Below are 27,548 nucleotides of genomic sequence, written 5' to 3'. Positions count from 1 at the left end.
ACAACTGAGAAAAATGAATCAACAGGAAGGTGCCGTCCTCCCGCAGAGTCACTGCTCAGCCGGTTTTGGCCTGTAAGATAACCAATCACAGCCCAGAGCTGCTCCTGGGAAACGACACACGGCCATCGCTCATATGTACATAGGCGTCTCCTGTCCTGTTAGAAGTCTGAACATGGCTGCCGGCATCGTCTTCATGTGAATCTACCAGGAAGAGAAATAACGCCAATCAAAAACTATTTTTGTATAAAAAACAGTAAATTGGATTATGTGTGCCCGTATTTGAGTACTATTTGCTACTTCTGTAGCACTATTAAAGTTTAACTTTAAACCCCAACATTGAGTCTAAAAACATAAAAACCACACTGTTATATCATGCGCTTTATTTTTGTGGTGTAAAATGAAATGTATAGTTCTGAGTATACCAGTAATAGAGAATTGCGCTTCTAAAAAGCTGGGCAGACACATAATTCAGTGATAGAGTTGTCAAAATAAAATTAAAGCCAAATTGAGATTCCTGATTTTTCCTGTCGTATCATGCTGGATCATACAGGATATTTTTAACTAATGGAAAATTAGCATGTGAGAATTGGCGTGACTGTGCTATGTGATTGTAAGTGTGTGTTTGTATGCATCAGTTTAACCTCGCCAACAGAGTTTGAGAGAGCTTGGACAATCTTTTCGTGTGCCGTGGCCACCACACTCTGACCATTTATCTCAATGATCCTGTGACCCACACGGACTCCACCCCGCTCAGCAATACCCCCTCGCATCAGACTGCATATCTAACCGGAAAAAGAACACACACAAGATAAAGTCACTGCAAGACTGAAGAGCCGCAGCAGGATGGAGCTGGTGTAGAGAGGTGAGGTGTGACGTTTCTGTGTACACAGAGGTCAGAGAATTAACAGAAATCCAACAAGATACAGTTTGTGCTTGGAAGTTCAACAAAAAACTATATAACTTACACTTCAAATCTGCCCTAAAGATAGAAGAATAGAAGGGCCTTTTTTGGATTGTATTGGGTAAACAGTAAAGAAATATATCTCGAGTGGAAACAGTCATTTATCACAGCTCTGACACTTTATTTCACACAGGAGCTAAAATAATGAGCAGATTAATCTTAATTGAGACAGCAATGTGAAAAAAAAACACCATTCCCTCACAAGTTATAGAAGTTTGATATTAAACATTAAAGTTTACAATATATACAAAGGATTAATAATGTTTTCACGCCTCCCTCTTTAAATACTGTGGATATTAAAGTAACCCTCCTACATGCTCATGATGGAGAGAAAGAAGTCAGATCAAAACTTACAATGCCGTTCTGCACACTGAAGCCCAGCTGATATTTCAGATCTGGTCTCTTAATGAGGACGGTCGTGACAGGAGGGCAGCTGACAATGTTCATTTTGACCTGGACCTGGTTCTTTAAGCCCTTTGAGACACACACATAAAAACGTGTTCATTATCACAGAAACCACATAGATAAATGTTTTAAAAACTATTTTAAATGATATAATATTGGATTGCTTCCATTTTTTTTCCTCCAGCTACACTCTTGGATACATCGTCAGTGTTTCTTAACCTTAATGATTCCCTGACAGGTGGCGAGTGGCAGCCCCACAAGGCTCGTGTTGTTGATTGACATGATCTGGTCTCCGATGCTGAGCTTGCCAGACCGAGCTGCTGGCCCGCCGTTCATCATGTTGGCCAAGATAACTGTGGGCAGAATGGAGCCCCAGCCAGACTCCACAATCACCACCCCCAGGATCTCCCCTTTACTCTTCTCCAGCTGCAGCTGTAGAGGACGAGGAGGAACAGCAAACATTTTGTTGGTCTGTTTTACGGTCAATCATGCGCAGACGGACCCGCCAACATTAAACCATAAATGATAATTGACTGATTCGAGGCTGTTATAGTGCAAAGATACAAACATTTCAACTCTACTGTCAGATTCAACAGACTAAGATAAAACAGAGACATACACATTGGTCTCTTTGCATCAGTCTTGCTTCCCTTAGGTATTAGCTGGACTGAGACAAACTTGATTCAGCTTTAAATTGATGGAAAACTTTCAGAGAACCTTTTTTTTCTTTTCCAAAGACAAATCTGCCTCCTGTTTCAATATTAACACGACTTGTTCCTGCTCCCTTTCCCTCTTGTGTTTTGCATTACTCACTAACTACTAGCTACTCTACCATAAACCATTTAGTATGGGCTATTAATACTAAATTGAGGGGGGAGGGGCTAAAAATAAAATGTCACCCAAACTTATAATTTATTTATGGTTTATCTGTTAATTCAATATTTATTGCAATTAGAAGGCCTTTACACATTCAAATAATCAAGGAGAATACATCTTCCTGTTACCTACAGCCTTTGGAGCCTCAACACAGTTGGTTGGGAAAGTTTAGCGCTTGAAGAAAGCCCAGTTTTCTTCTCCAGACTCCAAATAACTCATGTGCCTGTAATATAACAGCTGTGCGGTGGTGCCCAGGCAGCCTCTCTGCTCATCCAGAAAAAAATGTTTCACGCTTTATAATTCTCTTAAAACCCTCAGTAATACTTTCAGGCCACAGTGTTAAGTAAAGGAGAATTTCTACAGCCCAAGAAATTGCATGCTCTGAGTAGATTTTCCTGTACCATCTGCCTCCTGATCTGTCCAATAAGTTACTGCACACTCCTCAGTTTCTGGTGTGGGCCTGCAGCTTGAATCTGATTTGTGCTACACATTTGAAGTCTCAGTGTTTGTGTCTCATTTTTCTTGCAATGACACACTCACACACCAACACAGACAGCGAGAATGCAGTTTTCTCAGTTGTATGTGTGAACCCTCACTCTATATAAACCAACCTCTTTGCAGTTTTCAGAGTTGGAGAAGTGAATGAGGTCATCATTGTACATCTCCTGGGTGTTGATGATGTCACTATACTCCTTCTGGCTCAGGTCCTCAGGGTTAATGCCGTTGGCTCTCAGAAACTCCTGGTAAGCTACACTGAATGCCTGGCCAATGGACTGAGCGATAAGCTGCGCCTGCCAGCAGAACAATTGGGAATCATGACAAAAACGTATTTGTAATCTTGTATTGTTGTATTGTCCACAGAAGCTTATGTTCGGTCAGCTGTATATTAGTAAGAACACAATGAGGGGCAAAAAAACATTTGGAGACTTCAAACAATAGTGGTACTGAGTGTACCAAGAATATATTGAGGCATAAGTCACTTACTATTCATAAAGTAATCGTTTGTTTTCACCACAATTATGAAATCATCAATTTCCTTGCTTTATCAAGTGTCAGCTTCTAGTCTACATTCTAGCTCTTAAGGGGTTATTACCAACCAGGAGTGGAAAACAATAAACAACATGAAGATTGAATTACTAAAAGAAAAAAATATGAACATTGTTTATTGGTTTGAAGAGCTGTTCCAGTGCAACTGAGTTGAGTAAAAGTTTTGAAAAAACATTAGTAAAACAAAAAAAAAAAAAAAGAGAAGACATATACTTCCTAGCACTGAGAGATAATATAGATTGAGAGAGTAAAAAGGGTGCCTCATTTGCGAGGCTATATTTTCCCTACTTTCCAATTTAATTGAGTTCTACAATGGCATATAAATCAGTTGCAGAATTTGCAGACATTAAAGCCCCAAACTCTCAAAATCAATACACGGTGAATTTTGCAAATAATAAAAGAGTCAAAGACAAGCAAACACTGCATGCAGGCAGTGTACCACAACAACAGAAACAGTTCAGAAGTTGATGGACAAGCGACCGAATGGTGCCATCATAACTCTGGCCTGCCTTTAAAAATCTTGCAGCAAAATTAAGAGAAGAGCGGAAGGATTGGAGTCCAGCCTTTATGTGTCTGACTGGCACAGACACTCAGTTGCTAGCTCTTCTGAGCAATGTTGTTCACGTTGCCAAGTCTTTCTGAATCTACTTCAACAAGACAAGAAGCATCTCTGCTGACAAAATAAATAAAAAAATCTAAACTTACCAGCCTATTTGCATCTTTTCACGTCTGTTGGTTGTTCTAGGTGGTTAGACATAATTTGTAATAAAAGTAGAGCAAGGATTTAAAAAAGCAGTAAGAATTCAGGATAAACATATTAATGCCTTGGTCTCCGCCGAGAGACCAATATAATATCCAAAAATTAATTGAGACTCAAGTACTCAATAACAAGCCTCATCTTTACATGCTGGAGGATTCATGTACCAGGTAAGTCCTCTCTTACAAAACAGAAAAATGACAACGTCCCTCAGATGTCCTTATCTGTGCAGCTTTAACTGCTCCTAGTCAAGAAAATTTAAAATGAATAATTTGTGAACAACACAGGACACACTTACATCTTCAGACTCAAAGACGTGGCATATCATCTTGTACTGCTTCTTTGCCTCGGGTGCCCCTGGCGTAGTTTCAATACAGTCCTGTGAGGCTGTGCGTGGCATCCGACGTCTGGCCATGAGGACTACAATGTTCCCGATATCAGCGATGTAGGATATAGTACGGAGCGCGTTGTCCATCATCGTTTCCTGTTGGGATATTAATTATAACCACACACCTCAAAGGCAAAATTTGGGAATTTAAAAGATAAACAGCCATCTCCATATCAAATTGCTCTGTATATAGTGAAAATGAATGAACATACTATCTGACACTGACACTGTTCAGACGGTTCATACTGTTGCTCTGGCTAAAAAACTGCAAATGAATCATAATGCATATACATTTAACTGTGCTCAAAGCTCTATTCATGATCTTATAACCTGTAAAGCTCCCAGAGATGGTTCTGCTTCTATCAAGCACTCTAACTTCAAGCTTTTACAGATGCTTCACACAGCTGATTGCTTTAAATCTAAATGGCAAGAGGCGAGAGAGACAAAGCAAAGAAAAGTGAATGTAAAATTAGAATTTTCATTCATATGGACTGACACAAAATCAAAGTGATTATTTATTTTTTTTTTTTTTTACTGAGGATGGCTCTAAAGTAATTGATGAGTCCACATTGTTATTCTTATATGATTTTAAAAGATGACTAATCAATACCATGAATGATCTTTTGGGCTTAAAAAAAAAAAAAAAAAACTAATTTCATCGTCCAAGAAGGAAAATAAGGATGGCAGATTGTGCTGCAGGCAAACAGATTGCTCAGTAAGTTCTCTCCCAGTCAAACTCCCTGCGCAGATGTTCATGCAACATTTTTTGGCTCTCAAATGTCTCTTCTTATCCCCAATCAAAGGGAACTCTGACAGTGATGTCACAAGATTAAAAAAGAAATAAAAAAATAAAATCAGAATTAGAATCAACAGTCAGGTTTCATAAGAAGCAGTTTGTGTCCACAGTTAAGCTGCTTTTAAGGTGACACAACAACGCGCCCCTGATGCAGAGCCTTGTGCAGCTCAGTATATCTGTCTAAAGACACTTAGATAGACAGATGACTACTCATGACAAACAGTTATTCACAACTGCCTGTGCACTGTAGCATCTGTGTAAAATGGAGGGAAGCCTCAGTCTAAAGACACTGAGACACTGTGCGTGCTTTCTGGTACTCACTTGTGAGTCTGCATTTAGGACTTTGATCCTCTGTGTGGAAATAAACAGATCCACCTCAGTTAGGGTTTGAGCGTCTCCATCTGCACTCTGAATAAACAAACAAATAAGACTCAGTCAAACCAACCTTTTTTGACTTGGATGTTTCAAGATCTTTGTAAGTATGACTACTCATGACAAACAGTTATTCATAACTGCCTATGTACTGTAGCATCTGTGTAAAATGGAGGAAAGCCTCAGTTAGACATTCAAAATACAGTTCAGGTTAAAGGTGCAGTGGAAAAGGCAGAAACAGGAAGCATTTGGCAGTGTTACTTTGCATTGAATGCCCTGGCACTGGCGTGGAAAACAAAAAACAGCTTAACCCTAAACCCCAAGTAGGTACCTGTTGGAGAGAGTGATGGCTCTTGGTGCTGCACACTAAGACAATTATATTCAATTCCTTTAATAAAAAATGCCCAAAGGATTGAAAATAAGGGAATCATAATATTTCTTGAAATAAATTGTGGATCTGAGATGGGTGGTTTATAGCCCTTATCAGTGATTATGTTATTTAAAGTGTTTGAAATTAATTCACTTTTTGTCTACAACTTATTTGTCTTTTGTGTTTGTTTTCATGTCTGGAGGCACCAGTTCCCCGGGGTGCCCTTTTCTGAGGGACAGACATGAACTTAGTTTTAATTCACGGCTTAGTGATGGGCACAGGTAACTCATTTGTGAACACCGGTGAGTGTTTGGGATTGCAGCCATGACTCAACTTCAAAATCTAACTGTACTGTAGTTTTACAGAGGTAATATCACAGGAGAAAGAAGCTTTTGCAGAACTGTGGTTCTGAATCCTGATAAACCTGGATGTTTACCAATGAAATGTTGGTTGAAACTGGGATGCCTATTCAAATATATCACAAAAATATACAACAAACCAAAATTAGACCAGAAATTGAAGGCACCTGAAAAATAGCCATTCAGTGTTTAAGAATTCCGTATTCTTTTTCTGAACTGTCCGTATTTGTTCATAACATCAAAACTAAAGTGCATTCATATAGAAGTCGTTTACTGATGATCTTTCAAACCACTCTGTGTCAAGATCACCAAAACAAAAATAATGAAGATATGGATGAGGACTAAGAAGGGACTTCTCTGCTCTAGCTGTTGAAAAGTATGTTAGTCACGCTTTTGTACTGGGTTAGGTGATAATCTCTTAGCTAACTTGCAGTTGTTAAGGGGTCATTATATTTATGTGCAGTGCTTTTTTTGTAAGCAAAAACGAGCAGAGGGATTGTAATTATTGTTCTCCTTCCAATTTAACAACAAATACTCATAATTGTGAGGAAATTGTGCCAATTGGCTGCTCCACAACATCTAAATCCAACACAATTAATATAATAGCATGGGGACTCGTACTTACAATGTCATTACATCTATTAGCATACATTTATACTCTCATGAAATTGTGTTGTTGTGCACATACAACTTATTATTAATAGACAGTGATAATGCCATTGTAACAAGGAAAACCCAAAAAATTATATATTCTAGTCATGATGCCTTGTGTGTTTACAACACAACTTTTGGTGCCTGCCTTAAAGCTGCCTTCCAGTTTTTTTCACTGTAAAATACTGGAATCCATCTGTTTGAAAAATGTTTCCACCTTCAGGCATGTTTGAGACAATCATTACCAAAACACATGGCCATTCACATAGAGCAAAATATGCTCGCTTAAGGTTGGAGAAACCTGACAAGGATTTAAGAATAAAGCTCAGAAAGGTGTGACACACAGATAGAAGAGGATACATAGACACAGGCAGGCACAAGTAAAATGAGAAAGGAAAGGTGAGAGTGGAGGGGAAGCAGCTTAAGGGTCTTTCTTTTGCTCTGTTTATTACACACCGCCTTTTTCTTGATTTTGGCAGCCTTCTGTACCCTCTGGCAGGCAGGCAGGCAGGCAGGCAGGCAGGCAGGTAGGCAGGCAGGCGTTGGGACAGGACAAGGTCAGCAGATACAGGAGCACAAAAAACAGGAGGAAGAGGAGGAGGAAATAAAGAAGGTAAATAAAAGAAGGTAAGACAGTAAAGCTTCAAACCAAATGGCAGGTGTGCTATCGCTGCTCTCAGATACAGAGAGACAGAGAAAAAGAAAGAGAAGTGGTGTGTGTGCCTTCATATGCTTGTGTGGATGTAGAGATAGCGTTTGCACAGCCATGTTGGTTATCAGATACAAATCAAAACAGCAATTACAGAGGGTAATAATTGCCTTTTCTCTTCAACACAAATCAAAAGCGTGCAGACATCAATTGACACGGTTTCTGCAATCTTGACATCAATATATAGCTCAATCAGGAGTCTGGAGTTTTTAATAAAACTTAAACTTAAACTTAAAAAACAACTTTGAATTACATTTTATTCTATCTATAAGGTTTAGCATTTAAACTATATATATATATATATATATATATATATGTGTGTGTGTGTGTGTGTGTGTGTGTGTGTGTGTGTGTGTGTGTGTGTGTGTGTAAAGCATTTAGGAGTAGGATTCTTCCAACTTTTTAAGTCTGGTAAATAAACTTAAAGTCAATAATTTGGGCTGTGTATACGGACACTGCTTCGACCAGCATTTCACAGTCTAAACACTATTACCAGGAAATAAAACACTCAGCGGCAGGGGAGGGGATAGAGTCCTGACTAAAATTTAAACTGTGTGCTTGGGGTTTATCGTCTAAAGTTCTAACTTAAAAAATAAAATAAAATGTGAAAAATACAGGGTAGCGGCAGTAAAGCAGCTTAGATCAAAATGGAGGCAATTCTACCCAGTTGGAGGGTCTGATTAGTTTATTGGGAATTTAGCTGTAGAGTTGTTGGACTCTTGCATAAGTTATCCTCTGGAGTACTCTTAGCAATGTAATCTTTCAGAATCAGCCCTTCAGTATAACGTTTAAGCAGAGCCAACTCCCTCTCTCTCTCCATCTGACATCTACCAGAGGAAATTAGTTTGACCCTCATTACATTTCTGAGAGTGAGAGTGGATGTTTGCCTGGGCAGAGCTGTTACTATTAAGAATACCAAATAGTGGCTAAGAGCAAAGTAAACAGCCCAAAGGGTAGAGTGTTTTTCTGGTTTCGTCCTCTATGATCAGCTCAGCTCTCACGCAGGACAGACATCAGGGACTTTCAGCAGTATCGACTGCTCTGCTAAGAAGAAGCTGAGTGGCGGGCTGGAGGAGTAGAAAAGAGTGAGTGGAGGTGGGTGTACAGATATTACATCAAACAGAGAGAGAGAGCAGCAAGGCAAAAAGATCTGCATAAATAACCTCTACAGCCTCGCTATAATTTACCTGATACAGTTGTTTTTTTGCTCACTTTAGCAGAGTCTTGGTGTGTCTTCCTGTCTTCCTGTGCTTGAACTACTTTCTCTGAATACAGGTTGCTCTAAACCAAATATACAAGAAGGACTTATCTACACTGCCTAGTAGGTAGTACTAAGTAAGTGTGTTTGTGTGCAGGCCGCTGTGTTCATTTCAATGAGAGGGATTAAACGTTCTTTGCTGTGCAACTATTAATTTGTCCATGAGGGACAATCAAGGAGATAATGAAAGACTTCATGTTCAGTTGTCTTTTTCCAGTGGAAAGCATTAAAAAGTGATGGCTGACTGTTGCCATGGTTTCATCCTCACTTTTTTGCAGGGAAATCAACTGTGCATGACAGAGAGCAAGTAAGTGGGTGAGAAGAATCAGAGACAGATTTGACAGATGTGAAATGACACTGAGAGACATCCTTATTGTGATGACTTTTAGACTGAGAGCAGCAACCAATTATGCAGATGTAAAGACTTTGGACTGCCAGTTTTCCTGTCACCATTTTCAGTTTCAGATTGGTGAAGTAGCTGTTTACAGACATGAGTGGCCGTTTCTAGCCTCTCTCACAGTTTCATATCAAAATTCATTTTGGATCTTGCACAAGGACCCACTGTTCCTTAATCTAAAAAGATGTGAGAGAACTTACACTATGCTGACATGTAAAATTAAAGTATAGGGCTGAGTGGTTGGACTAGTACAACAACAGGGGCCCAGTAATGGCAGTTTGTCCCTTAATGAAAAGCTCAAACAACATCTTTAACTTAATATGGAAAAAAACATGAATGACCAGCAGAATGATAATACAATCAATTTTAGAAGCCAAAATGATTCTCTTCACTGGACATAAAAACAGACGAGGTAATTAAAAACTGACTGCTATTTACATTTTAATGTTTCTTTGATGTTGGCTAATACCTGAAACGTGATCGTGAAAGCTGACCTGATATTCCAAACCTCTGTCTGTCTCCTCTGTGACACGTCCCATTGGACAGCTGTACCCACGCTTATCCATCCAATCTGAGCACGACACGTAACTGTCTAAAAGTGGACCACTACACATGACATCATTCAATATTTAGAAATACAGCCACGCTATTTCCCCCACATGAGATGTAGATAAAACAGACTGATGTAAGTAGCAACTGTGCAAAACAAAACATCAGCCCAATGTTATTTGATCGCACAAGATCCCCTGTCACCTGCGTCTGAAGTAGATGAGTAGGAAATGCCAAACAAGTTGAAACTCACGTTGCTGAAAGATCAGAATTTTAATCTTCTGTGCAGATGGACCCATCACTCACTTTTGATAAAGAAACGGTAATGAACTAGCGACCAGTCTGATGAACAATAATCCAGCTCCTTTAAGCTGCATCAGTACCAGCCGCAGTAGTTTTCTGAGTCAATGCCATCACCGTAGAGAGGAGCAGGGAACGGGTGTCAACAAGGGAAATATAAAGGTCTCATGCCAGCAGTCCCATTATTGTTCTGGCTGTATCGCACACATGCCTGCGGCCCAATCTGGCCAAGATTTTTAGCTGCCCTGGAAGGCCACTCATGCCTGATGTATCTTTTACTGCAGAACCAAATATCCCTGATAATGTCCATGCAAATTTTTACTGGGAGCAATCTTGACCTCAACTAAAAATGTCTCATTACTATAAAATAAAAATTCCAAAAAAATTCCAAAAAAACATTTTGCCTGTGTGTAACTGATGATCGGGACGTTTGTGTAACAACACTAGCAAACGCGATAGACCAGCAGTTTTAGCCGAAGCTGAAGTAAAGCTACTGGGCATATTCTCTGCAGATCTAGTGTATATTTCACTGGAGTTTTACCGACACAACCTAAACAACAGCAAAACAGTTGTAACATGATGCTGCCATCACATTAAGAGTGGGACAACAAACCGAGAGCACAGATCTGAGGCTGTCTCCTGGGGTGGGAACAAACACATCTTAACAATGCCTCTAGGGGCTCCTGGGATATAAGATATAGGGAAATAGACTGTTTTCTATCACAGGAACATTTTTTCAGGAAGCTTTCTGAGAAACCTCAACCTAAATTTAGTGCTTGGCATCAAACTACTGTACTATTGTACTTCTAGCATCTTACAATGAGTCAGTAACCTGGACTGTGTCACTGTGTCACAGATTGGTTCAGCACAAATCTCTGAGCGGCTACAACTGTTGGAGTAAGAGCTTCAGAGTGGAAGATGTTTTAATATGAAATTACCAGATATTCACCAGATATTCACATCCAGGTTACACAGAGTGGGTGACTTCCTGACTTACAAAATTGGTTCAAACATAAGACAATCAAATGTGAAATGCAAACTACAATGGGATGATTCATATATTATATATAAGTTATCATATCACCGTATCATACACTGGTCTTCTGAATTAGTGGTTGTGATTCAGAAGCAGCAGATTAGGCAAATTAGACCAATGGCAGTTTAAGAAAACCACAGCTCTGTTTGAAACAGAAAAAGCTGGTTGTGTTTGATTAAATTAATTAATTACAAAAAACATGCGGAAAACTCCATAACCCTGTCGCAAAGTTTTGTTTTGCTTGCTCACACTCATTGTTGCCTCATTGGTGCTGCCTCTCAGATTAATCTTCCAACTTTCTTAATCTTGGTTCCATCTTGTTTGATTGCTGCTCTCTCTGCTCTCCTTACCTTCTTTTATTCAGTGTAAAAACATAACTTTATTTTCAATCTTTGTAATAAACAAGAAATGTCAACCTGTTAATCCCAGTATGAATGAGTCTGAGGTGTTACGTCTTGGAACTAGCTGTGGTACCTGTGTTTGACCTGTTAGCATTGAGCCTGAACCAAAGGAAATTATTACTTCCAGACTAGCAACATTATTGCACAAGAACAAAATGTAATCTCTGCTCCCTCCCAGTGAAAAGCAGGTAAAATTCCTGAGTTTCCTAAAAGGGAAAAGATCTTAGTCCATGCGATCAGTTCCTGTGACTTCTGGTTAAAAAGTGGTGAGAGAGCCTATTTGGAGATCTATAGCTCTTTCAGAGAAACAACAAGGCAAGGGCTTGTCGATTGTGATGGCTTATGTGTATTTTGCATTGATTCGGATAACTGGATACCTTCAGGACAAAAATGCAGCACAGCGTTTGCCTTTGCAAGGCCATGTGGGTGTGTTTCTGAGTACCTTGACCCTGCTGACAGCCTCCTGGGCCTGCATCATGCGTATGTTCTTGGAGGGGTTCCTCTCAGACAGCAGCTGAGTGGAGCCCAGGTAGTTAGCAGCAAAGATAATTCCATCAATGAGGTCTTCTGGCTCGCATGGTCCTGGGACTGAGCCAGAGAGAGATGGTGGTAATTAGCATAGAGGGGGGAACAGAGCATGGTTACACTCAAAAAGTGCTGGAGAGGGTATTGTAATCACTGCAGTCAACATGCTGTGTGCAGAAATGGAGCCAAGCTCTGTTGCTCTGGAGGTGATAACAGGCTTGGGGGACTGAGCAGCGAAATGGCCACTGGTTGTGAGCTAATGGAAGTGCAGAGCTGGTGGGAGGCTGGGCTGAGATTAATCTGTGTCTGTGATATGGAGATGTGAACTTGCAGGCACCCACTCAGGGACACAATGTGCTGTCATGATCTGAAGAAACAGACAGGCAACTGAGCCCCTCACGCATTATTAGGTTTAACATCTGCCCAGTAAAGGGAAGAAAGCTCTGGAAAACTTATATCAGGCCTGTGATGTGACAGACTGCATGGAATGATTCCGAGAATATTCCTTTTCCCTCAATTACGATTTGAATAGAATTTAATTTTATCAACAAACAGGTGTGCACACAGATTAATTTACCGTCAACAAAGCTGGGGAATGAGGCAACTTTCTTTGTTGGCTGAAAGACAAAAACACAGAGAGAAATTGCTGTGAATATACGTACAGTGGGTCACGTCACAATGGCCTCATACAGTAAATCAGCACCGTAATGTTTTGTCTTCAGTCGGGAAATGTCATTTAGCGAGGAACAGTTGCTTTTTTTGGAATGCGCAATAATGATCTCATAATAATGATTTTTTATTTTAAATAGCTGGCTTACTTTAGAAATTGACTAACAGTTGTGTCCAATTTATGACATAATACACCATGGAAGCTTGATGATTTCCTTCAAGCATAAACAACTAGTTACATTTTATTGTGATTTACTTCTGGGGTTGCAAAATACCTGATCTGTCCAGAAATAAGCCAATTTGTTTGGTACTGTGCATAATTCTTACCCTTCTGTTATTTTGCTGAAACCCAACTATAACAAAAAATTCTCTGTGAGCAGTAGTTGTGAGCACCAGTTGATGCAAATTGTATGTTTTGACATATTTACACACAATAATTGTGTGGTTCTCATGTCTTCAACGCTCCATCATTGGCATCAGTATTTCCTTCAGCAGAAGGTGAATTGAGGCCTCACCTGAATGTGAAGAAGCAAAACACCCAAAGTGTAGTTGAAGGGAAAAAAATGTCAATGTCAAGTCAATGATACAAAATATATATACAAAATTTAGTCAACGCAAGACTGACTAAACTTTAGATTCCTGCAGCATAATTCCCTTCTGTGTTTTTATTTGGTATAGGCATCATAAATCCAGACATTTCTGCAATTTCCAGTGGTCCCCTGCCTCCAATCATGCCGCAACATGCATTCATACATTAATAAGTACACTGGGGCAGAAATGGGGAACTATATGAGTTGGAAGGGAGAAGTGAAGGAGAGGAGATGGCCACAGAGAGTTCTGTGTATTGTCAAGCAATTCATGAAATTCTTCCTCACTTCAACCTAATCACAAACAGTCAGCAAGTTTACTTGTCAGTAGAACGAAGGGTGTAGCCTGTATGAGGAGCATCAGCAACCTGCAGACATCTTAATAAAAAATGTGTCTCATAAAACTGCGAGCAGATATGTCAATTACCAGGACGTCATCACGCCATAAGCAGAGGGCATGAGCTGAGGTTTTAATCACACAATTACTCATTTATTCAGACAATGACACACATAAACAAAAACACCCTTTGTCTGAAATTTAAACGACCTCAAAATAGATTCAAGTACGATAAGGAAGAGATAGAATATCAAGCAACATCTTACCTCGGGTACATTGTTGTTCTCCAGGGGAACGTTGAGGTCTGAGCGCTGCTGTTTTCTGCGTTGTTCGGCACCATTACTCACCTGGCAGGTCAACAGAGAACAACAGGGCTTTGTGCTTCTTTTCACTGGTTGGATTTTATAAGAATGACTAATAAAAATGTGTGCCTTGTCATAAAAATTGTCTCTGCTCTGAATAACCATTATGTATTTCATTGAAAAGTCAACTAATAAATTAAATGAAACAAAATCCGTCAGTGGAGAGCCCAGGTAGTCTGGATTTGAAATGCTGTGCGAACATGATTATTTACTTTGTCCTTCAGCTCTACCTTTTGTCTCATTTCCCTTCACATTTACGACACAAAAAGAATGTCCAGCAGGTGGAAAACAAAGAGGGAAGATTACATGTATTCCCTTTGAAATCCATTTTGCAGTTTTCAACTGTTCATTAACTTTCAATGGTATTACTAGGAAAAAAAAAAAAAAAACACCAACAAACTCCCCTCCTCATTACAGTGGCAGAGAGAAGGAGAAAATCAGAGAAGCAAGCCATGCTGCTATACATCTGTAATTGAAATTAATCACCAAAAACACTAGTGAAAACGAAATGAAAACAAGAGTCCTGATCAGTATTCTTCATGCAGGGTGACTCAGTTGTGCAAACTGTCATTACATTAATGAGATTCATGTTGTTGTTAGGTGGGCTGGAATGCTCAAGTGATCCCAGTCAAACTTTGTACATTGCTTCATCTGTATTAACAAATGTTTACTCAGCTATTTGTGGAACTTTACTATCAATAATTAAGTATCACATCAATTTTAATCGATTATCATAATTAACATTCGTAAGAGCACTAAAGAGATGACTGGCAGCCTACAGTATACTAATGTGTACATGTGTACACAGCAGGACATATTTTGCAGAACACTGTGCTCCTCCCATCAAAAAACACTCATCAAATCCACGTCAAGTCAAAATTATATATAAACATAGCAAAAAACATACAAATGAGATGTTGTATAGAAATGATATGTTGTGTTCTTGTCGGCATACTTTCTCCGGCTAATTTATAAAACCCTAGCCCTGTAATACATTATTTTAAATACACAAATTTGTAAACTCAAGCTCTTTCTCACCTGTGATCATTCCGATATGAAACCCATAATTTAATATTGACATACAGATGTAGCAACATTTGAAAAGAGATTTTAATACCATGCAATATTTTTGCTTTCTGGAAATGCACTGCACCACGAGAACATGATCGTATAATGAACCCCCTTGATTTTATAACTCTTCTGTTAGCATAATCATTTCACTCCGTGCTGCGCAACAAATCTGCTTTTTAAAATTTACTGTTGTTCTGGTTCATTCCACGGTCACGTCGAACTGGTGTACAGAGGACATTGCATTTGCTAACAGAAGACAGAACGACAAAATAATCTCTTTGATGATGGGAGTCATCTAAATCTGTGGTGTACTGTACATTCTTCCAATTTAATCTAGTTTCACTGTCTGACCCAGTTTTGTGATATAAATGAGGTGCACACAGTGAGTGTAAAAGCACATGTGCAAACGGTGGAGCAGGTGTGTATCAGCACGATGCCCACAGGAGACTATCCCTGTTCTCCTTTCACAATCTGACTTTTAGATGATGGGGGAGCTCAGGATGTGTTTGGGTCTATCAGTGTGACTACAGTATGAGTACATTCATTCAGGTCTGCAAAATGGAGAGAAATAAGCAGGGGGGGGACTCTCTAGGTAACATGGGGGAAGGGTGAGGCACCAGCTCTTCTCTGGATGGCAACGAGTAGCATGTCACATATAACTGATCTCCTACTCTTTGTCACAAAGCCCTTTTAATAATTTCCTGTGGTAAAAAAAATCTCTTCTACAGATCAGTAAAATAACCTGGACATACAGTGCATCTTCTTCATCGGCTCTGACCACATCAGCACTATTGTATAACTGTTGTGCTGTTATGTCATTTCTGTCACTCAGAATGGGGAAATTCAATAATCACCAATGAGATTTGTATTAGAATTAGAAACTGCATCCACTTTATGGTTAACCTTTTTCAGAGGGAAGGGAAGAACAGAGGCTTTTATTATTGACTACATTAACAACACATATCACATCTATTACCCCTAAAATACTTTGTTACTACTAGCAACACAGATACTGATAAATTAAGGGATCAATGATAACAAACTCTATAACAGGATAATCTTGAAAAAGGTTCAATAATCCTAGTAAGAGCAGAAAAAGTCTGAGATCTATTGAGGACATAGCAAACACCCTGATCGTCATTTCTGCTGTTCTGACAGGGGTGTTAATGGGATATCAGTTTTGTCTTCAGTAATTAGACAAGACAAACCTTCCCACTGTTGCTGCCACCACATGTGACAAAGGAAATTAAATAATATAAACATGGAGTCTTTGGGGCCTATGATTGAATCACAATGAAGTTTGATGATGCACGGCATAGTTTTGTGGCGGTCTTACGAACAGGTGACGGTAGATGAATAACAACTGCAAATTCCCAGCAACAGAAGCCTGAAAAGGCCCGATGTACGTTCTTACAGGAAATATAATCACAGCTCAGGTTAACATATACAATGTGAAACAATAGAAATACTCTGCTTACCTGCTCCTGTGGCCACATCTGCCTATCCTCAGGAGAGCGTGGATTTGCCTTGATGCCCCTCTGGAGGTCAGGATTGTTGTTGTGCATGGAGGGGAGATTAAGGGACTTGGGCCTGCTGTCATGGCGGTGATGAGGTGGTGGGTAGGGGGCTGTATCAGGCTTAGGGTGGGGGTAGTCACTGGTCGCAGGGTCCTGAGTCATCTCCTCTGGGCTTTGATCAGTACCACTGCTCAAACTCCCCATGCTCATACTCATCTTGATCTCAGCGACAATTTGGTCAATGTCCTCCTCCGCTTCCTCCCCAGTCTCACCCTCTACCACCAGAACCTTACGGCCACGATAGGGAGAGACTCGCACCGAGTTCCCATTGTCCTCAGACGCATAGTAGACTCCAGTGTAGGACCTTCCATGTCTCTCCTCCTCATCACCTTCCTCATCTTCTTCTTCATTGGGGCAGTAGTCTTCACTCTCTGCCTCCTCCTCTTCCTTTCTTGTGTGCAGTGTGTCCTGCAGGGAGGACTGGTGGTGGTGATGATGATGGTGGTGGTCCAGGATGGGCTCTGGTCTTCCATTGTATATCTGCTCATCTGGATCTTGCTCCACCACCTCACAGCGAACCTCGCCCTCTCCCTCAGCCCATTCTTCCTCCCGATGTCTCTCTCTTCCAACCCACTGTTCCTGCCTGACCTGGCCTTCCCCTCTCCACTCCTCCCTTGCCTCATCTCCCCCTCTCCATTCTTCCCTTAGCTCATTTTCCACTTCTCTCCACTCTTCCCTCACTGCTGCCTCTTCATCTTCCACCCATTCCTCCTCTCTTACATCCCCCTCACCCTCATCCTCTTCAGTCCATCCTTCAACAGCTTCCTGGCATTCATCAGTGTGGGGGCCGACCGGTTGCATGGTGCTGGTGCAGTCCCCTTGGTTAGGGCTGTGGTTGCAGTCTCCCTGGCTGCTGCAGTCCATACCTTCCAAGTAGCTGTCATCCTCTGGGCAGTAGCGGATGTAGTAAGTCACACCCTCATCCTCCTCTGCTAGTCCTGCGGGATTAAGATCACAAACAAATATATTTCTTAATCTGCAGTTTATCCATCAAAAAGTATGTTACATCAGCACCACGTTATATTTCATATCCATGAAGCTCAAACAGCTACATGCGACTTGAAGGAAAAGTTTAAATTTTTTTCTTAAGAACTTCACATATTTTTCAAATGAGAAGATGTTGGATTTATTGTGCAAGTATAGCAGCACCAGTCTGCAGCATAGGATATTCAGTCCACAACTTTGGTTCTGATGAAAATTTCTTAACAGCTCTTGCAATTCACTGACATCAGTGGTCCCCAGAGGATGAATTCTCAAGTGATTCCCTCAATTTCACCCATCATCATATCACAAGGTTTGTGTATACTAAATGCGTACTATTATTATCATTATTGCTGATGCCTGAATGCCTATTAGAAGAGGTTATCATAGTAAAATTCCTACTCTCGACTAAATACAAAAAAATAATACAAGAACCATTGTATTTTCCTCAGCCTGAGTTGTACTTTGCTTTTTATACAAATTAACTGAGGCCCATCTGATCAGTAGAACCACTGTGGGAACACTGATGTAGCTTGTGTAGAATTTATAGCACCAAAGCTTCACCAAACTGCTGTCATGTGACAATATGAATCCTTGAATAACTGATTCATCCAGTCAGAGCACAGTTTCTGTTTAGCTGTTGCAATCGAGTTATGATTTTATTTTTGTGCATTCCTGAACATGCTTTTACATTTCCTATCAGTCAGTGCTTGCAGAACTCAGATAAAGAAATCAACCAAATCAGTGCTGGAAACTTTAGGAAAGTCTTTTGAACAAAAAAGCTTGTTGGGAATCTACATAACTGATTATGGAAAATAATAATGATCAAGCTTAAAAGAATTATTGTTGCTGCTTACAATAACAAAAACTGTTGACACCACACTCACCATCGTCATAATCCTCCTCGTCATCTGAGGTGTTATTAATATAGTCAGAGCTGGAGTCGTCATCCAGGCTGTCGCCTCCTGCGTGGAATTCCACCTGGTCATGGTCATCTTGATCATGTTCATGTTCTGGTGTGGAGGGTGTCACTGGTCGCTGATCCTCCAGTCCGGCATCAGCTTGGTTGCTGTATCGCTTGACTTCTGCAACCTCTGTGTTTACATCCACATCTGAATGATTGTGAACAGTCTCTTGAGACTTGGGAGAAGAATATTGTCCCTTACAGGAATGAGGGATGGGTTTCCGGTCTTGTGTCTCTTTGGGGTAGCGGACTGGGCGTCGCCGAGGAGGGAGGGCTTTCAGATCACATGGCTCTGTAGGATGAGGGGTGGGACAGGGGACAGGGACGACAGTGGCCATGCTGTTTCCTCCATTAGCCCCTGGTCTCTTCCTATGAGCCATGAGGGCGGTTTAAAGGCCATTCATTGTTATTGGCTTGATCCTGGAAAACAGACAAGGACACATGAGGGAAAAAATGTAGGACTAAAAACAAGAGGATTCTAATTCCATTTATCAAACACACACACACATAAACTATACAAACAGTCTTTTATCTCTCTCACTGATTTTCTACACTTTGCGTATAGTTGAAAAACGCATATTCAATAAACCACTTGATCTACAAGTGACCTTGACAGTCTCTTTGCTTCATCCACAGCCAGAGCTACACTTTTGTACCAAAAACTTTCAGATATACAACAGCGACAACAGACAACAGTCTGTTCAATATACTGAATATATTTAGAATGATAATGACAAAGAATAAATGCCTCCACATTAAAATTATCAGACATAGCTACACCAAGGATCAATAATGAAATCAAGGTTATCTTCACATAAGTGCTGTACTGATACTACTGGGCTTTTAGATGATCAGTCAATTCAGACAATTATTGATTCTTCAGTTTCTGGCTGAGTGAGAATGGTGAACCTGGAAAACAAAGAAGAGTACTCCCATGTAAGTCTTGGAGTAGGTCAGTTGAGATGATTTACTGTAAGTATCCTGATGTACGTGATGAAACTCAACAATGACTAATTCTAGCATCTTTAGCTCAATCAATAATCAAACTGTCAAAGGCTTTTTCAAAACTTTTGTCTAATCAGAAATATAAAAAACACGATGTTTTTTTATTAATTAATTAATTGATTAAATAAATAGAATAACTTATATGTAGAGCAAATTTGACAGGCACTATGCAATCACAGTGACACGGGAAAAAGAAGAGTTTTTTTTAAAGGTTTAATTAAAGTGCATTTCACCAACATTTTCACCCTTTGAAGGGTATAAGCTTCTTATTTTTAGTTTTGGGTAACACTTCTCTACTTTTTAATCAAACCCTTTGCTGAAAACATTAAATGTCACTCCTAAAATAGTCAGCAGGATTAACATTAACTGTCCTTGTTTCTCCTGATGACCTATGGATTATACCAAAAGACCAGTCTCTACAACACATGATGAACTACAAGGTATTATATTATTTTTTCCCTAATGTTCTATTACAGTATATTTAGTCATATTTACATCCACATTAACACCAAAATCATCACACTAACATGCATAGTGCAGGATTAGACCCACAAGAGAGCATTTGTATATCTAACAAAGTTAAGATTATAAATTTTGTATATTTCTTTCCATTCGGTGTGCCCTCTGTGCCTTGGCATCCATTTTGTTACCATCCCCATTTTGCTGTGCCATCCAGTTACCATGAACAACTGCCCTCAGAAGGATCCTGTTGCTGCTTTCCTCCATTTTACTTCACCATAATTACACTTTCCATCACCAGTGATTCTACTGGTTAATTACCTCTGAGCAACCTGGCACAAACACATCCTACGGACTGAGGAGCGCACACCCACATACACATGCACACATGCAGTTGGATGCTCCTCAGGTGATATTACATGTGCACTCAGAATTCATGTACTGGGCTGACTGGGTCTGAACAACACAACCAACTGTAACACAACACGGACGGGGCACCACCAAGTATGAAGGCTTTGTAAATACACACAGACACACTGACTCCCATGATCACTGCACCTGATGATATGCAGCAACATCTAATGAGGCCATTTGTTCATTTAAAACAGCGTATTAAAGGATTTCATTCATAGATATATTGTTAATGTCCTTTTTTACATCTCCCAAAGCCTTTGACTTGATCTCTTACCTGAGGTCTTAAGCTGGGATGTGGTACAATAGCACTGGGCCCTGCTGGAACAACGGCCTCATCCTCCTCTTTTCCTCTCTCCTCACTTTACTCCTTGCTCCTCCCCTCCCCCACAGCTGCTACACAGTATGCACCTCCCTGGCTCCACCCTCCTTTTTATTTCACAATAAAAAGCCCAGTATCCTCCTGTAGAGACCCAGCCCCGCCTTGTCCAATCCCCTGGAGCTGAGAGGAAGAATCGTAACTATGGGTAACTGCATCCCCCGGGGCCGGATACCCCCGACCTCTCTTTTTTTACTCTCTGGATTAACAAACCCTCGTATTAGAGTATGTTGGTGCTCCACTGTTGCCAAACGTATATTCCACAATGTTTTCATCACATACATACAGAGATTTTTCCTCAGTACCATATAAAATTGGAAATCCTAGTCAATCAACAATAATATTAATAATAACAATCAAAGACATGGACCAGATCTGCTCCAACTGTTTAGCACCATTAGAGTCAAATTGAAAATGTTTCCATGTTTGATTAATAAACAGAGAATGTGCCAGAACTATTATTTGTTAAGGATATTATACCTTTGAAACATCTCTAAGCATTTCACAGTAAACTGCCATGTGTGACCCTACAGGTGGATCTAGTTATCACAGGAAATAGTCAGTCAGTTGTACCAACCCCCCCTCCCAAAAAAAAAAACAAACAAACAAAAAAAAAAAAAAAACAGCTGACCTTAAAGCCACCAGAAACACTGTTAGATGAAACTGAGAATACTCCACTTAGATGGCCAGCACCTTCTTCTACAACTTTATTGCAGGTGACAACCATGGTGAGGTTAAAACACTCAGGACAGATTACTTTCCTGCTTTCTGCCTTATGTATGCAGGGATGCTCTCCAGCCCCATGGGACTCCAAATTTAAATCAAGAGACAAGAAAATTGAATCAGTGATTAGTGCCAAAAGAAATCCAACTGGCTCCATCACTCTGTGCTTCTTTCTATACCTGCACGCACATGCACACGCGCGCGCGCACACACACACACACGTCTCCCACGTAATTGCACTGAATAGTAGACACTGGCTCAAGCTGTTTATTACTAAAAAAGAGGACACATCACACCACATCTAGAGCAACACACTGGCCTCCCTGCCTGCAGTATCCCTCTAGTCTGTTGTGAGCAGCAGCTGGAGACCACTTGTGCAAGGTTGTCTCCATGGACAAACCTGTTCATGTCTGCAATGAACTGCTACAGCTGCTACAGTAATATAAAGCTTTAAGTGTCAGATGCATGTATTAGATATGTGTGTGTGTGTGTGTGTGCCTAAATACAAGGCTGAAGAGTGGACAGAGGATTTGTCTGTACAAAAATAAATAAATAAATAAAAAATAACAGCAGATGGCTGTCAGAGTGCAACCTCTGGAATACCCGTATCTCACAGCCTTGAATTCTAAGTTATGACCTCTGCTCACACCCACATATTAGACAATCAGACATTAAAAGATAAGAAGAAGAGACGACAGGAATGCTGACAACGAGGAAGTATCAGACAATCTAATTCAAATCTCCTTTAAACAAAGAAAGACCAAAATATTATTGTCAATGTGGTCTCTGCCATTTAGTTGCCTGAAGGAGAGAAAACATGACCATGGCTGCAATGACCATCTGCAGTGTCTTTTTTCAGGACTTGGCAATAATTATGTCATCACATTTATCAACTTTCACCAGAAGACTAGTATGGTTATGTGAACACGAATAATAATCTAAATGAAAGGTTCATTGAAAACTACAGCATCCTAGCTGAAAATCAAATAATAAAAAAAAATCAGTACTTCAACAACCAATATTTTTAACTTCTCAACTCAAGATGTTAATTCACTTTGTTGTGTATATGTAATATGTACATTTAGTGCATACCAACATAAAAAAAGTGCATATTCATCTTATGATACTCATTTAGACTATTCAGCTCCACCACCCTTTGCCACTAGCTTCATCAATGTTCTGCAAAACTAAACCAAGTCGACAAGGTAATTTCCTTCAGAGTTACATGGATAAATGTTAATATTATTCAGATGTTCATTGTCAGGCTCTATTAATTCAAGTGAAGTTCAAGATATATTTTGTGTTGTAACATCTGCTGCCCTGACCACTTTAGTCACTGATGTCTGCCATTCCTCATTTTCATTACGTTTTAGCAGCTAAGGCGTACTGTGTGTGAGCTGTGGAAAGGCTGTGAAGGAGCTGGAGTGGAGGCAGTAACGTCTTGGGAAAGATAGAGCACCCTGCATTCTCTATATGGCTGCAGTTGCATTAAGGTGAACATTATCAGTGGCAGCTTGGTTTGCAAAGTGACACACAAAACTTGTTTCTTACTCTCTTATTGTTAGTGTTTGTTTAACTGGGTGTTGACTCCTCTGATGGTTCTACATCACTGCGAAATTCTCTGGATGTGTTATCAAATACCTAGATACCAGAATCAGAAACTTTATTTATGCCCAGGGGATATTTAGAAAACATTTTCTCATTAGACTCAATAAGTTTTTATGACAGTGGCACTCAAACTTTTCACTTTAAATTTTCTCCCTTGTCTCATATAAATTCAAATTCATTGCTACAATGTTCATATCATTGCATGACTGACTTAAGAAACCTGTTCATGTTAAGGTCCACTGCTTAAACTAAAATTAGCCGGAGAGCAACTCAAATTATAAATGGGTAACTGTTTGGTAATGGAGGCTAAGGGATTCTCTGTCTAAAGTTTCAACATAAAATACTGGAATGAAACCAGTCGAAGGTCTTATTAACCCGATTTTATAATCTAAACGGTGATTTGCATTAAAAATAAATAGTTCACAGTTGAAGACATTCTTCAATATTTTCGGGGGGTTCTTATATGTAGAGATACTGTGTCTGATTTATCACATTATAAACTTCATTTTATTCTGCTACTGGAGTTAAATGTTATCTCTGGCTCAATAACCACATGGAAAGAAAAAGACTGAGGCCTGTCAGCTGAATTCAAAGTTAAAAGCAGGCAGAGATGGAATATGGGTGAGTGAGAATGGAGAGAAAGAATTTAATTTTGTTTCTAAATGAAGTCCTGGCTACCTGCTGCTACAGAGGAAATTGCTGTTTCAAGTCTGCTTTTGTTTAGTATGATCATTCTGTCTTTTGTACAGACACTTACACAGACAAATGCAAAGATAAATCTGTTCTAGTTTTCAAAAATCAGATTATGCACCAAAAATGCACGCTTCTATTCTTCAGGAATCTGCAGAGATGTGATGGGAGATAAAATCAGTGAAAACCACATTTAATAAATGCAGTACATTTTATTTTTGTTCTGCTAATTTAAATTCCATTAGACATAATTTTAGCAATTGGTTAGGGTTATGGTGTAAATAATCTATATACTATATATACGTATATACAATTTATATGTAGTCTTTATAGTCCACAGTGCTTTAGCAGGTTCACCATCAGCCTTGTTCCTGATGTTTCATTTCACAGTGTGCAGCCATTTGAAACTATAAAATGATAGTGTTATTCGCACCTCCTTGAACTCAGTTTTGTGAATGTGATGCGTTCGGATTTGATCCCAAACAGTCAGCAACAATTCTGAATCAATAAGCGCAGGACCTGGCAACTGTGGACCTGGGTTCAAGTCTTTTGTCACAATGATCACATCCAACTTAATCTTAATCTGCAGTGGGGAACCTCCGTCAGACACTAAGTATGAAAAATCAAAACCTACATTCGTTTTGGTCAGAGAAAAAACAAACTAGACAAGCAGTAAGCCTTGGTCGATTTAACTGGGACATGCACTCTTAACCAAAACACCCTTTGAGCCTAATCTTTCACTGGAAGTATCCCAACTGCAAAATGCACATATTGATAAACCATCACTAAGAAACTGAGGAGCACATTCAAGCATGATTGGAAGAATCTGACTGCATGAGACATGTAGAATAAGACAACATTTTAACACTATTGCCAGCAGTCTGTTTTTTTTTTTTTGTTTTTTGTTTTAATTAGGGCTTGCTCTGATCATTTGATCTGGAAACATTTAACTGTATAACAAATGAAACTACTCCTGCAACATCGCCACATCATTAAACATATTGTGTGATAACCTGTCCATGTTGAGTAATGTGGCTTGTAAATAAAGAATAAAAGCACTATGAGGGGGATACAGAGTGAGAAAATTAGTTTCCTCTCAGCTGTCTCATTGAGATTCAGCGTTTGTTCTCCTTACAGCCTCCTACTCACTTCAGGACAACAAGAGAGCGATGCAGGCGACAGGAAGAGAGGGAAAGCAAAGACTTGGTAAGCTGGACGAATGGCAGAGGACCACAGAACGCATCGCATGCTCCCCCAGCACTCTCACTGCCAATGCCCATCTCACTACTTCAAGCACAACACCAGACACACCCTCCTCCTTCACCCTTGACTGTTACCATGGCAACTCTTTGTTTTTCTGTGCAGCCTCTAAGAGGAGGACCATCTTAGCCAATCATCAAATAACCCTTTGACAGGACAAACATATGCATGCAATCCTTATTCAAACAATGCTACTGTGGTTTTGGAGCCATTGGAAAGAAAACACTTTTGGTGGAAAGAAAATTTGCTCCTGCACAACAAATAAAGGCATAATGAATTAACAAGGTTTTTGGGGGGTTGTTTTAACTCCATGAGCACAAGCAGCAAGCCTCAATTCAGAGTCACAGCCCAGTTTCTAGGACAAGACTAAAGAGGAGCCTTCTCCAGATCAGGATAAAAGAGATATAAGGACATCAGGCTGTTCCCTCTCTATGCAGATATATATTTGTCCCATGGTGTTTGTTTTTGAGGTTCTATAAGTCAGTACGCCACATTATAGCAACTTTCGCCACCCATCTATTCCTCTTATCAGGGTGGAAGTTTAAATTTGCTGAATACTTTGGTTTGGGAGCAAATGCCTGTTAAACTGATGACACGCCTATCAAGCTCATCTGTAGAGCATGTTTAATGCTATGGAGCAAATCTTAGCATGCTAACACAGTGAAGATAGCGAGCATTGTGCCTGCTTGTGTACCTGCAATAACCCTGCATCCAAGTAGGAGAAGGAGGCCAGTTGTAGCCCACGCTGGCAGCCTTTCCTTTGTTCTCCTTCAGGCTATCTTCAATACCCGATAATCTGTGATGTTGCACACTGTTGACCCAAAAATATTCATGACATAATGCAGGTTACATTAACAGTACAGTACAGTAACAGTAGATTCTGAAATTTTGTAGTGGTGATATTGAAATTGAGATGGCGTAATTGAACAGATGGTTTTCGTTTGGATCCCTGGGATGAAAAATCAATGCTTTGAGTTTAAGTTTCAAAAGAGGCATCATTAGCCACTGGCAGCATATTTGCTGGATATATATTTGAAATTTTGTATGTCCCAGATGAATAGTCTCCATAAGGTTGCCAAAGGGTTGGAAATACAACATACTGCCCTGCAACACTGGCCTGTTATTCTTCTTGAATTGTCACTTAAAGTTTGGAGAGATGAAAGTGAGAATTGCTCCCTAGTTGACACAATGGTCCACCTGATTCCTCAGTCAGAGGTCTTTCACAGTCCTGCTTCCTAATCACCTATCTCCCGAAAAAGCTTTCAGCTCAGGCCTCAATCCAAATTCTTCCATCAACTTTAAATCTATGGCAGTTATTGTTCAGCTGCCTCTGTGAGGTCTTTTCAAACCAGTACAATGGCAGCAGCTTCCAGATATATGACTGGCAATACTAGAGATTTGATAGGTGTCTCTTAACTTAATTCAGACTGGTCACTGCACCACAGTATCAACTGTATTTCTTGAAAACTCAGCTCAGATATCACATGGCAAAAACATGGCAAAAACATAATGTACTTCTACTCCCACAAAGGTGTCTTCTGCGCTGACAGATTCCTCAGAAAATGCTAATATTCATTGAATATGGTGATGGTCACTGTATTCAGTGACAGCGCAGGACAGAGCAAGACATATTGGGCCAGGAAATATCCCCTTATCTTGTTGAGAAAGAGGCAGACTGAGCGGCAACAGCCAAGACCACTAATGTAGTTTTGTGGCAGGCACATGAAATAACTTCAGGGTTCGGTCAATCACACAACCTCTAAGGGAAAACAGGAGGAAAATATTCATCAGCCTCTCCATCGCACAAGTGAATACACACATTGATGCACACGCGCACACACACACACACACACACACACACACACACTGGTGTTCAGTCCATCAGGTCTAACCTGATTTTATTTCCACTTCTACACATGCTTGCTTGGGCTACATGCATTTGTGACTGAAATGCCTTGAAAACAACACACCAGAGCATTGTTGAAAATTGATTGTAAATTGAAAAACAAACCACGTTAGTGTTTGCTCCTGAAAACAATAATGCTTTACTGCTTCTGTGCTTTGCAAGTGGTTTGCCTGTTCGACCTAGACACATCTGTGCATCCTGAAAAGGACCATGGGAGCATGATTGAAGCTGAGCTTTGTACAAGTTTTTGTTTGGCTTTGGTATCTGTACAGGCCAGCTGAAAGGCTGAGGATTAATCACAGAGACAGTGACTGCTCGGACGCACGGAGGAGCACAATTCTGGCAAGAACAAAAGACAGACTGACAGTCAAAAATACGCTTGGTTAGACCTAGTTGACACTG

At 40.0% G+C, this 27,548-nt stretch overlaps 1 protein-coding gene across 1 annotated transcript; it reads right to left on the bottom strand.

Moving 5' to 3' along the window:
- Nucleotides 1-28: 28 nt before the first annotated feature.
- apba2b (amyloid beta (A4) precursor protein-binding, family A, member 2b) lies at nucleotides 29-26,031 on the bottom strand. Its single transcript, XM_029498280.1, has 15 exons — nucleotides 25,935-26,031; nucleotides 18,629-19,125; nucleotides 17,445-17,698; nucleotides 16,653-17,291; nucleotides 14,017-14,097; nucleotides 12,735-12,774; nucleotides 12,075-12,220; nucleotides 7,439-7,474; nucleotides 5,552-5,638; nucleotides 4,345-4,530; nucleotides 2,854-3,033; nucleotides 1,586-1,798; nucleotides 1,316-1,435; nucleotides 642-782; nucleotides 29-201 (listed from the first exon to the last, which is right to left on the bottom strand). The coding sequence occupies exons 2-15, from the start codon at nucleotides 19,083-19,085 to the stop codon at nucleotides 130-132; spliced, it is 2,652 nt and encodes an 883-aa protein (XP_029354140.1). The 5' UTR covers nucleotides 19,086-19,125; nucleotides 25,935-26,031; the 3' UTR covers nucleotides 29-129.
- Between the last annotated feature and the right edge of the window lie 1,517 nt (nucleotides 26,032-27,548).

Source organism: Echeneis naucrates, chromosome 3 (assembly GCF_900963305.1).
Source record: "Echeneis naucrates chromosome 3, fEcheNa1.1, whole genome shotgun sequence".
NCBI classification, from domain to species: domain Eukaryota; kingdom Metazoa; phylum Chordata; class Actinopteri; order Carangiformes; family Echeneidae; genus Echeneis; species Echeneis naucrates.
This window is presented reverse-complemented; position numbering and strand designations above follow the sequence as displayed.